The sequence below is a fragment of the Plectropomus leopardus genome, chromosome 2 (genome assembly GCF_008729295.1).
Source record: "Plectropomus leopardus isolate mb chromosome 2, YSFRI_Pleo_2.0, whole genome shotgun sequence".
In the NCBI taxonomy this organism is placed as follows: Eukaryota; Metazoa; Chordata; class Actinopteri; order Perciformes; family Serranidae; genus Plectropomus; species Plectropomus leopardus.
This window is the reverse complement of record NC_056464.1, coordinates 11,979,212-11,993,100: the sequence shown is the minus strand read 5'-3', so window position 1 is coordinate 11,993,100 and position 13,889 is coordinate 11,979,212. Positions and strand designations below refer to the sequence as shown.

The 13,889-nt window shown below is 38.4% G+C and overlaps 1 protein-coding gene across 1 annotated transcript in view; it reads left to right on the top strand.

The window, feature by feature from the left end:
* cpne5b (copine Vb) overlaps positions 1–13,889 on the top strand; it is a 138,627-nt gene that overhangs the window by 42,672 nt on the left and 82,066 nt on the right. The window contains exons 6-7 of the mRNA XM_042496425.1: positions 1,103–1,117; positions 3,582–3,658. Of these exons, the coding sequence (XP_042352359.1) occupies positions 1,103–1,117; positions 3,582–3,658 (92 nt within the window). The remainder of the gene's footprint in view (positions 1–1,102; positions 1,118–3,581; positions 3,659–13,889) is intronic.

Genomic DNA, 13,889 nt, shown 5'->3' with positions numbered 1-13,889 from the left:
CCATACATACTTTAATTAATGTGCTCTAACATGTTGTTTATCACGTCAAAATATAGTAAAGTGGAACAGCTGGAGCCATGTCATTTTGCCTCTTTGTATCAAAATAGGACATTTTCAGAGTTTCCTTCAAGTGGGGAACTCATTAGACCATGCAAGCTCAGCCCTCCTCTTTCATTCCTTCCACCACCTTTTTCAAAAGTTCAGCATTTCAATTGTTGTACATATCCAAAAACATGTAGACATGCAAGTCTTTCATAATGTTTAAATGTATGCGTGCCGCTCTTTCAGACCAGAAATGTTGGCTTTGTTTTTGGACATGCATCTCTACCCCAGCTTTGCAAACTGTTGGCGAGCTGCTATTCATGTCAATGCACAAAGCTGACCATAAACAGAAAAGAGGCTGTGTTTCACAAACACTGGCGAAAAACGCATTTTTTGAAAGCACTGTATACATGCCGAAATAATGCCATTAAAACCAGAATAATACCAACATATCCCTTGTGTTAATTGGAAAAATACTAAATTCAGGCATGACCTGCATAAAATTGAGACTATTGTTATATTCAGAATCAATAAGTGTGCATGTAAATGTAGACACTGGGTCATATTGTCACATTTTTTACATAAGTCTACTAGTGGTACTGCAGTGGTAATGTTTTAATATATCTTGCTGTACTTTCATGTAGAAAAGCTTGGATTATGCAATGCTTTTAACCGTTAGTTTCCATTTTTAGTATCATATTACAATAATTTTTGTCTCACTAGAAAATGATAAGTAGTTTCATTATTAATAGGGCTGGAAACTATGGTGACAGAAAGCATTGAGAAAAGTTCAAAATAATCAATTTTAATGATTATTTGACGTATTTGGATGACTGGGGTTTGTATTTTTTCATCAATAGTGTTAGTTCTTCTTGTAGGCTTTGGGTTTTAGTTCTCCCGCAGCATGTTGTCTCTACACTCTAACTTCATCGTCTTGAGCAGTGCTAGGAGTGCTAGGTATCTGAGTGTTGTGTTTTGGTATATGATGTGCTCTGTTGTTGTTGTTGTTGTTGTTGTTGTTGTCATTGCTGTTGTTGCTGCTGCCCAACTTTTCTGGAAGCCTGCAGAACTCAACGTAGGTCCCAGCATCTCTCTCACTTCTGACAATGCATGGCCGCTGTCTCACATGAATGATCCTTTTCTCAGGAAGAAGGATGGCATCACTGATTAGAACAAAAAGCTGAGAGCCAACCCATTTATGCAACCCCTAAGCATCATTGCGGTCACAAAGGGCTCCACAGCAGCCACACAATGAAAAGAAATACTCAGTCATTTTGTCTTTCAGCAGCTTTTATAGCATGTGATTGTAACATGATGAAGATTTTCGATGCTCTCCCTTGGAACAGTGATCGGAATCAGTAGGCATCACAGACCATTGAAATAAAATACACTATAGCCTGATGTTGAATTATTTAGTGTGCGCCTGTCTGCAAAGGCCAAAGTTAGGGAGTCTTTTGTTTAGATTGTCCCACATCATTGATGTGACAAGCTCAAAGAAGACTGTGTTGAAACCAAACAGACAGCACAGTCCTGCACAGGTCTTATTTTCAAGACCTGCTCCCAAACCTTCACTGCAACGTCCAATACCACACCTGTCATCCACACATATGGCCAATATGGTCCGCAACCCAATCCAATTTTTATATATTTATCATCCAGCACCCGTGATCTGACCCGTATGTTCTGTGTTTCATCTAAAAGAAAACCCGCGATAAAACCCTAACTCTGCCCCTACACCTAGGCCTAACCCTAACCCTATCCCGGGGTACCCAAATCGATCCAGGACTCTAACATATAGTATACACACACTCTAATGTATCAAATCAATGCTGGGTGATACTGAAAGACTTTGTCAGGTTAAAGACATTATTATGGCTGAAACTATGTAACTCTGTCTCTTCATTAATGTCCTGTTGTGAATCATGTTTCTTGCCATTGTTCATGGTGCTGTGAATCTCTCCATCTTCACCTATTTGTCTGTTATCCTCCACAATTCATTAAACCAGTGGTTCCTTACAGGTGGGTTGTGGTCAAGAAGTGGGGACCGTCCTGAGTTGGTCACAATTAATTTGGTCAGCTTCATTAAAAAAAAACAACTATCAACATTTTTTTCAAAAAAAATCTGTCAGCAATTTTATTTTTAAGGTACTATATTTCACTTTATTGTACGTGGAGGAACTACAACATGCAACTTTTTAGTGTAAGTAGCCTATTGAGGCTAGTCTTGTGCCAAAATTAGTTTTGACTCCTATTGTAATACTTTTATTTATGTTCAATGTTGGTTTTGAGCACAATTTTCTAGGGGTGACCCAAAGTATTCAGTCTAAGCAGCCTGATTCGACTGCCAATCTCACAGGTAGTCATCACACAGCTGTATATGGGGATCTAACTTATGGGATCTTCGAAAATTAGTCGAGGGAGGCATGTTGAAACATGTTTGCAGTTTGCATCCCTCTCTCTAAAAGAGAAACTCAAAGTTGTTTTTATAACCATGGAAAGCAAGCAGGAACCAAACTAAGTTACTGCTATTGTGACTGCTTGTTTTGCAATCCCCCTCGTTCTCTTTCAGGACTACAGACAGTGCCACACCTACAGAAGCGCCTTGGATGGAAGGTGCAATTGCTCAGTCAGAAAGACAGATTGTTTAATTGAATTTTTAAGCTCTTTTGTTTGGTGTGGAAAAATGGAGAGTAATGTTGCAAAAAATAAAACATGACTCATCTATCCATCAACAATAGGCAAGAATTCATTAATTAGATTTGACTATATAATTCTTGGCCAGGGACACCCCTACTAATTACACTCTCTTCCTGCTTCTTTCATTGAGCTCCAAGTCCCAGCTGTAATTAGGTTCATTTTTATTTAAATTTTGTGAAGCAAAATGCAAGGTAGCAGAGTGATTAGCGCTGTCTCCTCACAGAAAAAATGTATTGGGTTTGAGTACTGACAGGTGGTTAAGTTGGTCTTTCGTACCTGTGACCTGATGTCAAGGGAAAAATTCAGACCCTGAGGCCAGACCAGTAGGGAACCACTGCATTAAACCATGCTTACCATGCATACAAAGCCCTCATGGTGGAGGCGGCATTGGATTTCACTTCAGCAAATGTTACATTTCACACCAAAGCTGGATATGATGTCACATTTTTGAGCAGAGCGCCGTAATCGAGTCTTTGAGTAAAAAGAGAACACTATTTCTGTTTCACAGCCGACAGCATTGCAGTTTTTAATCTGCAAGAATTACATGAAGTGGGTTTACATGACACCACTACAATCACGATTTAAGATGTTGTACTACAAAATAGCCATATACTTTGTTAAACACGTAGAACGGGCCACATTTGAAACTCTGACCTGCAAATTTAAGGAGTATGACTGAGTACCCCTCTTGAAATTCTTAAAATTTCTCATTTGCATGAGTTCCACTGGTAGTAGTCTGACTATACTCTGATTTCTTGTCTTTCCACTTCACATATGCCAACCTCCTCCCCCTCCTTCCTCTCCCCCTTTCCTTCCTTTCCTCCTTCCCTCCTCCCCTTCAGGACTTTTTGGGTCAGATGTTCTGTACTCTTGGGGAGATTGTTGGATCACCAGCCAGTCGACTGGAGAAACCACTGGGGTGAGTAAAAGCCTCAGGCAATTTTCTCGCTGCCTAAATACCCCTGACTCCAGATGTGATGGAGGAACACCATACTGTGCTAAGAGCTCAGTTAAGACAGAAGAAAAATGTTTTGGACCCAAGTACAATGACCGTTCTCAGATCTATGGTTTATAAACCTGCCTTCATTTGTGCTGAAAGAAACTGCATTTGAGGCACAGAGAGAGTGTGAGTGAAATGACAGGAGAATGAGGAAGAGGAGGGGGAGGAATTATAGAAAACACATTGGTGTTTTAGCAAGACACTGATCAGACAAAGAAGGAGAGGAAGGGAGGAGACAACACATCCTACAGATGTTTTCCACTGATAATTATTGTCATTAAAGGAAAGGGTGAAGCGCGGAGCAAAATTACCCAAATTACAGCTTGCCTCATCAGCTTGTGCTTTTACACTGGCTGAGAAAATGTAGTGTTAATGGGGGTGTACAGTGATCTGTCTTTATACATCTATTATCCATCATCATTCTCATCATCATCATCATCATCAGCAGCAGCAGTGTGCTTGTGTAATTCAGGTGAAGTCATTTAAAGGTTACATTCAGTGAGATGTGCTGTTTCTCAACTCTGGATACCTTGGAGAACATTAAGGGGAAATACTACTACTATTACTTTGAATTGTATGACATGTTAATGCCATGCACTACTCCTGAACTTGTGACATTTATCAGTTACAAAGAAACTTTATACCAAGCTGATTTTAGAGCAACAGATACAATATCTGTATAACAGATTAACTCATTGATCTGTTGAGACTAATTTATAGAGGTGCATATTAATTACTTTAAATGTCTAAATGTTCCCTCAAAAGATATATATTTACATCAATAATATCATGAGGAAGCACATATAGAAGAGATGTCAGGCTTAGCTACTGATTTATGTGTAGAGCTAAATGAAATGATTTCTTTGTAATGACAGGGCACAAGGGTCCACAGAGGGGCCAGTATGCATCTCTTATTGTATATGCAATATCTTAACTACACCATCTGCATGCATGTGAAAACCATAATCATGACCAACCATAATCAGTTTCATGAGCTTGGAAAACAGACTTGTTTTTTACCTTTTTGACAATGAAGCTTTAGATACTCAAGTGGGTTTTTACACTGTTAAGCGTGTCTATTAAAAACACACCTTTATACTGTTTATACAAAATTTGCTATGTTATTGTTTGTTTGTTTTGGTTATGTCTGCCCCTCATTGAGCTTCTTTTTATATAATGATTTATTAGAACTTGATTAGTTAAGTCATTCACTCATTTATTTTGTATTTGAAAATATGTGTAAAGCACTTTGTAACTATGTGTATTTAAAAAGTGCTACATAAATAAAGCTTTCCTTACTACGAGAATTTTCTCAACATACAGTATATACTTCAGATCACCAAATTTATAAGATTCATTTGGACAAGATGTGGATTGCTGGAATAAATCCTAAATTGCTTATGCCAACATGTTTAAAAAGAGGACATGGGCTGGTATTGTTTAAAGTTTGTGATTCTGTGTGTGTGTGTGTGTGTGTGTGCGTGTGTGTGTGTGTGTGTGTGTGTGTGTGTGTGTGTGTGCGTGTGTGTGTGTGTGTGTGTGCATCATCATGGCAAAATGTGATCCTAAAGACACCTATTATTGTGGATCTACCACAGATGCTGTTTTTGAGTATTTTGTCAGATGTTTATATGTCTGTCTGTCTGTTTGTGGATAGATTTTCTCATCCTGAACGTCATCAGTCATAAAACTTTACAGGTGTGGAGTATAGATCACAATGAAGGCCGAGTTCATACATGAGTGTGGTCCAAGCAATGGTGCCAGAAGGGGATAGAAAGCAGGGAGGGGAGCATTGGTCCCTGGTCTATGCATTTTCTGATTCTTTCTTATTTTATTACCTCCACTCCACCTGCTTGATTCTTGGCTTCTTTGCCTGTTTGTCACTAGGATCACAGAAAACCTTCCAGCCTGATTTTTATGTAATTCAGTGGCAGAGTGTAGCAAGGGTCAAGGAAGAAATCATTACATTTTGTAGATGAAATCACGAGACAGATACATGAATTATTGTCATTCTCACAACATTGCGAGATAGGACATTTGGCCTAGGTGGAAGTCGCTCTCCAAGTGTCGTTCTAGTTAATTAGCCTAGACTATTTGGTTTCCATCAGGTTTTCTTTTCTGTGCTTTATCTTTATTTCAGGTACATGATGTTTTGAGTGCATAGCTTGTCTATAAATGTTTCACACGTCAGTCATTCTATTTATTCTATTTTTATAAACAGTGTTTCTTTATTTAGTGTTTCTTCTTTTGTAAGTTAACGCAATTTTATTATTTTTACAGAGCCAGCTGCAGCAAAATTTCATTCCATGTGCACTGTTGAATGAATATTTGGAATGATAATAAACTTGATCTATCCAGCTATCTATCTATTGCATCTAGTGTTACTTGGTCTGTACTTGGTCATCATCAGAAATGTACAGAGAGGCAGATGCTGCAGATGTACGCATTAAGAATAATTATATTGGCAAAGTGCACAGGAGCATACCAAAAATGTCTCTCCCCAGAGTACATCCCTGATGATGACACAGTTGCAGAACTGTTGCAAAAACATTTTGTGACACTGCGTGTGTCTTTTCCCCACAGTGCATGCATAGACTATTGATGTTGCTTAAGGGGACATTAGCAGTGCAGATATGAGTGCGCCTTGAGCCTCTATTTTGAGAGCATAAACCTCAACAATGTTATTACAAGTTTAATATCAAACTATTTTTTTTCTGCGCTTAGACTTTATATGGTTATATGGTTATAAAAGGAAATAGAGCTCTTGCCAAATAATTCATTTTTAATTTGAGACACTCTGCAGCTGAGAGATAAAACAACTGGTTGCCAAATTTTATTCTTATGGCAGCCTTTAATCTTTATTTAAAGGCAGCAAAAATAAAGTCCACCAAACTAGCACAACCCTGGGTGTAGCATGCAGACAGTACAGCATCTGTTTGTTTCACACGATATTCATTTTATCGCATTTAAGGTTCTGTATGCAACATTCAGGGCATCAATATAGCAGCAAACAACTATTTGGTATGTTAAGATACCATGGATAGATGGTGTCTATCCAGAGAATAAAATCATGCTCTGCCTGTGTGTGTTGTAGTCCCAGTTTCTCTGTGTTATTGTGGCACAACGGTCTGGCCGTGCATATATGTCAGTTTCTGTTTCTGTATCCCACTGTTTGGCTTATCACTGCGTTAATACAGCAGTTACCCTTGATAATGGCAACAGTGTCGTCATTATTACGCAACACCCAACCTCCATTTTGTCCCTTGACTAACACTTTAAGCACTGTTGTGATTGTTAGCACTTTCCATGTAGTTAGCACTGTTTGCATTGTAAGCACAGTCCATGCAGTAAGCATTTGTGGAATTAGTGCGGTTTACATAGTTAGCACTGTTCATGCAGTTAGCTCTGTTCACTCAGTAAGCACAGTTTGCACAGTTAGCACTGTACACAGTTAGCACTATTCACGCAGATAGAACTGTTTGCTCAGTTAGCACTGTTCATGCATTCAGCACTGTTCAAGCAGTTACCACTGTTCGCACAGTTAATACTGTTTGCACTGCTCACATCGTTAGCTGTTAGCACCATTAGCTGCAACCTGCCAACTCGCTCAGCCACCTCCATGTGCAGGCATTTTCAGCTCACATTCTGAATTGCAGATACACTCTGAATGTCGCGTTCATCTCCTTTAATAACTGATCATAGAAAGTAATAGGTTTATTTTTGACACACTTTCATGAATCAGATATGGGGATCAGTTCCGTTCTGTGATTTTACTGAATATGTAAAACAGCTTCCTCAAATTCAAAGACCGACAGATATTAACCTCCAGTAAGATTACATTCAGGATTTAAGGTTTATGTGAACTCGAATAAAAGTGTTGATCAGCAACTTTTAAAGTTATGCTGGTGAGGTTGTGCAGTGCTTTTTTTAACCCCTCTTTGCGGGGAGAGTTACTGAGGTGGAGGAGCAGCGAGAAATACACACAGCAGCCCACTGAGCACCACCAGCATAAAGTGATGCATTGCTCTGGTAGATGTGCTACCCAGTGGAGTTTGTTTTCCTGTTTCTGTGGAAATGAAGAGTGATTTATATTTCATTGCTTGGAAATGTCAAGACATTTGTTTAAGCTGTGCTGAGTCATGGAGAGAATATTTCAGAGCATGTGTTTGTTTTTCATGTTTGTCTCAACTGGTCCTCTGCTTCACTTTTCACCTGCACACAGAAGACACATAAAATGGAATAAATATTTGTCTAAGAGGTGAGTGAAGGGATCTTTGGTAGCATTAGGCTTTTAAACTATCAGTCTCTCTGGCTGTCTCTCTCCAACCTAAATGTACGCATTACATCATAAATACACAACAACATTGACTCGAGATAATCGTGTTCCCTTCTAAGCATTTACATGCACACACACACAAACACACACATTCAGAGCCATACACATTTAAGTAATTGATTGCAGAAATCCTGTTCCTTGGTTAAATGGCATATGAATGCATAAGAGTTCATCCTATTCTTTTTTCCGTGTTCTCTTTTCTCTGGCTAATTGTAATGGCTTTAATCTTCCTGAAATTAGTGCTTGTTTAATTAGGCAGCAGCTGATTTTCATTATGTGAAAAAGGTTCCTAAAGGAAAAGACAGAGTGAGAGAGACAGAGAGGAAGAGAAAAGGTGATGTACCCAGAAAGTGCTTGTGTATTTGAGGCACACAGACATCCAGACAGAGACGGAAACACCTGATGATGATGAGGAAACATGAAAGAACCCAGAATTGCCAGTCCAGATTGTGCATAGAAGCATATCACCAGGAATTATGAAAAAATAAGCATTAGAATAGAAGTGAAGAAGCAGACTGAAGACAATATGTAATGAAAATATTGAAAAGCAGTGTAAATAAACATTGCATTATGCATTCCAAAACGCATTGGGTTGTATCTTATTTAAAAAAAAATATGACTGGATTTGTGTGTGGCGCTACCCTTGACTGGCAATACTGGCAAACAGTATAAGCTCACAAAAAGTCAAGAAAGGTAATATTCCTAGACCTGTTTTCTAAAACTGGCATAATTGCTTTATCAAGTCATCACAAAACACATTTTACTGTGCACTCAAACAACACTATACAACAACAATACAGCATAATGAATGATTTCGTATGATTTTAACAGAAAGAGGAGCATCCCTCTTTTTGATGGTAATGAAAATCATACCGTTGGTATACCATAATACTGCCCAAAACCTGATGGGATCTATTCATTCCAGTGAAATCTGGCCACAACAAATCTTCAGTGAAACATGCTCATAACAAAAACACATACTGTATTTCGTTAAGATAACTGACAAATGAATGAGACAGAAATCATATTTTGGCACAATTCTTACAGCTTCTTCATTTTGGGTACAACTGATTCTGATCTCTAACGTTATAAGTATTATTTCGTACCAGAGAGCACTTGCATCATCATCTACATCGCATTTGTTTATGGTGTCACTACATTGTAGAAAGAAGCGTGAATCCCAAGATCCCAAGCCAATACAATGGTCCACTATTACAATGGATTATATTTTGGAGACAATGTCAAGAATGATCCCCTCGCCTGCCTCCCTATTTTATTACCCTTGACTGTGCAGTTCAGAGGATGACATTGGCGCATGCAACACTTATATGCAAATTTTGGAGACCAGGAACATTAAGAAATGTCTTTGCCACTTTATTCACTGACTGTTACTCACATTAAATAGCAGTTCACCTCTTTTGGTCGTTTTGGTACAGTTGGTTTTCACACATGATACAAACCACAAGCTAGTGCTAGGGTTATAAATTGTGAGCACTTTCTTAATCTATTATTGGTAAAATTAATCAATTGTTACTTTGAAAATAACATAAAAACTTTGCTTATTTTTAACAATACCAAATGCATTTTTTCCTCAATCAAAGCTCACCGCAACATATTGCTTATACTTGGAAAGCAATGCATTGCCTATCAATCAACAAATTAAATTTCCCATGTTCAATCCAATTCTAAAGATTTAATTAATTGGTCATCGATTAATTGTTATCATCCCTAGCGAGGGATGTACTGTATCAACTTGAGACCAAGTGGACCCCAGCAAGAACTGACATACCACGCTTAGGTAAGGTACACACTGTTCACACTAATCAAACAAGCTGGACTTTAGAGTCAAGTGTACTCTGATCCAAGCTCAGCTCACTGATCCCTAAGTGATTTTTGTAGTGTGTGGGATTCTAGAGAATTTATCCACTTTTACAGCCCTTCATTTTGTAACTGATGCCGAACAGTCTTTTCCATCAATGCAAGAATAGCTGCACAGCCCAGCGTTGTTCCCAATGGTCTCTATGTCTCAGAGGCTCAGCACTGATCGATTTTGCAGATACTTGTTAATTTGTGCATTCTGGTATCACTGTCTTGAGACGGTTGAATGGTATTGCACGGCACAGGGTAATTAACATCGACTTGTAATGAATGTATCAGAATGTGTGGCTCTCGTCAGCCTTTGTTTACTGCACTGTATTATTTACAGATTCTCTGTGAGGCCACTGAAGCACACAGGAAACACACACAAAGCCTTCCAGACACAGGCAAATTATTTTGGATTATATGCCAGAGTATGTGTGTGCATACATGACTATAAAAGCAGAATATGTGTATACACAGGCATGCTCAGAGCTGTGCATGCGTAACCTCTCTCTCCTGTCATAAAGTTATAAATAACAGATCATTCTGCCTTTGATGAAGTCAGCCAAACCACATGGCATCCTTTGGATCAATGAGGCACTCAGCTACTCAGCTATTAAGTTGTGAATTTCGGAAAAATCAAAAACATGTAGAGACTGCAACACCAATGTAGGACAGCTCCATCCACTACATGCCCACTAACAGAATGCCTGAAATGAACAGGACACACTGGGAATGAGTGAGTCTATACAGATTTATAAATTCCACAAATGTGTTACATCTGCTGTAACTTCTGTGGTGTAACATTAAGTAGCGTTGGTACTTAAAAGTCCAGCCAGGCGGTCCGTCTGTGGCCTGTTAACAAGTGCCGTGAGTAATGTCTGTTTCCTTGACAACATCAACTAACTTCTCATTCACTCAGCAGGTGTATTGTAAGGCAATTGTGATTAACCATCATTAACTTCCTGTCATGTGTTTGCTAGATTGGGATAACTTGTTAAGCTGACTGTGCAGACACTGATCGGTGATAAAATTAAGATGTTTCTATTTGCATTTTTAACTCTAGCTTATCTTTACTAGATAAATGTTGTGTTTTTTTCAACAAAACCTTCAACAAGGGTTTGATATTAGATATCAAACAGATAGCATCAAGTAGATATTTTCCCATAGTAAAGCAGTAAAAGCTTATATCATTTTGATGATTTTTCTGTGTTGGGGTTCGGTGTCAGTGGATTGTGTGTGCTAGCTAGCTGTAAGGCTTGGTGGGCCTCTTTAACAGAACCGAGCCATAATTAATGTTATGTTATTAGTTGTTATTGCTCCTTGCTCCTTTTTCTAATTTACAGGGTTTTATGTTTATAACGTGAAGCAACTTTTGAACTCTCTACTTCCTTAAATGTTAATGAGACGTATTCATAGCGTGTGTGTGTGTGTGTGTGTGTGTGTGTGATAGAGGGAAAGAAACAGAGCCCTTCCGCCAAACAAGACATTTGTTTCATCTGAACATCAAAGGCGCTTTGCTCTTTTATGATTGCTTCAGATTTTACAGTCCTCTCTTGCCACAGGCCTCAAATGCATATTTTATTAAAGAGGTTAACATTCTCTTGTCATTTATATTTACATAGAAAAACTATTTAAACCAGCAGTGCAGTGACAAAAGCCTGCTGCATGATGCCCTTTGTTTCCTTTGCTAGTTAATATTTTTTAAAAATATGAAAGAATACACAGTCTTCCACATGTAACCTGGCAGACCTATTTATAAAAACAGAAAATGCAGTGAAAATGTATGTTAGAAGAGATGTAATATGCATAATTATTCTTTTTCGTTGTTGGCAGATTGGACTGTGTGTATCTGAGATTTTTCTGCAGACTTTACACATATCTACACTATAACATGCCAATCAAGGTGACATTTACAATAGTTTTTTAATTCACTGCATTTGTGAGCTCAATGACATTATTCTTTTGGTAATTACTATGTGTCCTAACAGCAAGCGAGCATCTGACTACTGTGCAGCATCACGTTACATTTGAAGCTGTCTGTCCACACTGAATGTTAGAGTAGGATAGAATAGATAAACTTTATTATCTTGTCTCAAGACAGAAATTCTTTGACAAGGCCCAACAAAACACATAACTCAGATTTAAACCACATTAAAAACACATGGCAGAATTATACAAAAACGGGACTGTTAAAAAAGCAACTAAGGGAAAATGCTAGAAAACACAAACACAATGCACACACAGAGCCGTGTCAGGAATCCCGCTGGCAGAGTAGCACCACTTTTGTCTCTTCTATCATACCACTACTATACACCATACCACGTGAAATGGAGATACTGTATAAATAATTCCTCAATTCAGCCTTGTAAATCAGCTGTTCCTTGCCCATTGGAGCACTTCCAACACCAGCTACAGAAAAAAAAGACAAAAGTATAGCTAAAAACAACACACCACATTGTGCTGTCACTCCTGGGCACTCAGGACAGTCCAACAGAAATCAATGCAATCACACTGATTAAGTCACTGACACTTGCTTATTTGGCATGCACTTAGGAACAGGTGTTAGACTGCCAATTAAGTATTCACAGTTGAGCATTCTTATGTTTTTTTTTTAATCCATTTCCTTTTATTTTTAAGTACTGGATGATGATCAAGAAATCAATGATGATGATGATTCACAGATGCATGTATAATGATGAATTAATAACCATATGGTTGCTATTAATAGCCACAGCTGTAAGAATTGGTATGAGTAAGGATGGAGTTGTTTTGTGGCTAAGTCACACATTGGGGGAAAATGTGTTAGATATTAAAACAGGTGATTAATGGTGTTGTGTCTGTATGTAGGGGAGGAAATTAGGCTTGTGCACATGTGCAATTTTTAATAAAGAGTGGGATTCATAAAACACAACCATGCATACACATGGCTTTGAAAGCTGATGCAGAGAGGGTGTAAGCATATTTCTGCCTTTGTGGAGGCTAAAACTTTATGTATACACAGGGTTTTATATATCTGGCCCCTGACATTTCTGATTGTAATGACAAGGCAAGATCTTGTAAAAATCTTGGTTGGAAGAGTGAAGTTTTTCTTTATTATTGTTTTTTCACCCCTGGGAGCCATATTACTTTAAGAGGTTGTTGGTGAAATGCTGGCCAGTGAGTCTATGTGCATGTGTGTGTTAGAGATGCGGAGAGACATTTTCCTGCATTTAGCGTACATAGCACCTCACTGTTGAGAAGGAAATGTGACCTATTATATTATCATAAGCGATACAACTTGGAATTACCCAAACATCTCACTAGCTAATTTAGCATGCTGCTGCTGTTCTGTTCTAGTTTGACTGCAAACAAAATGTTTAAACAAGTGAGAAATTAATTGTGCAAAGGATCCTTCAGGTTTTGCTGTGCTTGCAGTGGAAAAAAAAAAGCCTGTCAGTGCAGGGAATAGCTTATCGCAGTCAATTGCAGGTTTGCTGATAACAGTGGAAAGAAGGTCGTATTGCAAACAGTTTGATTACCAGCTAATTTTCCTGCTTAAGTTGAACCCATGCTTATTGCTTTATAGGAAACGACAAATAGCTGCACCGGACTACCATCTACGCATTTAAAAATAATTTGGTCATTCAGCTATTTTTCTTGTTTTTGATATATTCTGTGTTTGTCATCTCACAGCAATATTGCTGCAAGCAGCCGTGTCTTTGGTGGAGAGTTTTATCAGTAATTCACAAAACATCTCTGACATCCATGGGTCATGGGCACAGCGACAGGCACTACCTTTGCAAAGCTTTCAGCAATACATTTTTGTTTACTCTCAGGCAGGGAGATGTTGATTCAACTTTGTTGACAGAATTTCGTGATCCCCTGACTCTTCATTCGGTGCCAGCAGCAGGTTACATTTGTATTCAGTGAAATATCTCACCCTCTACAAGATGGATTGCCATAGATTGTATA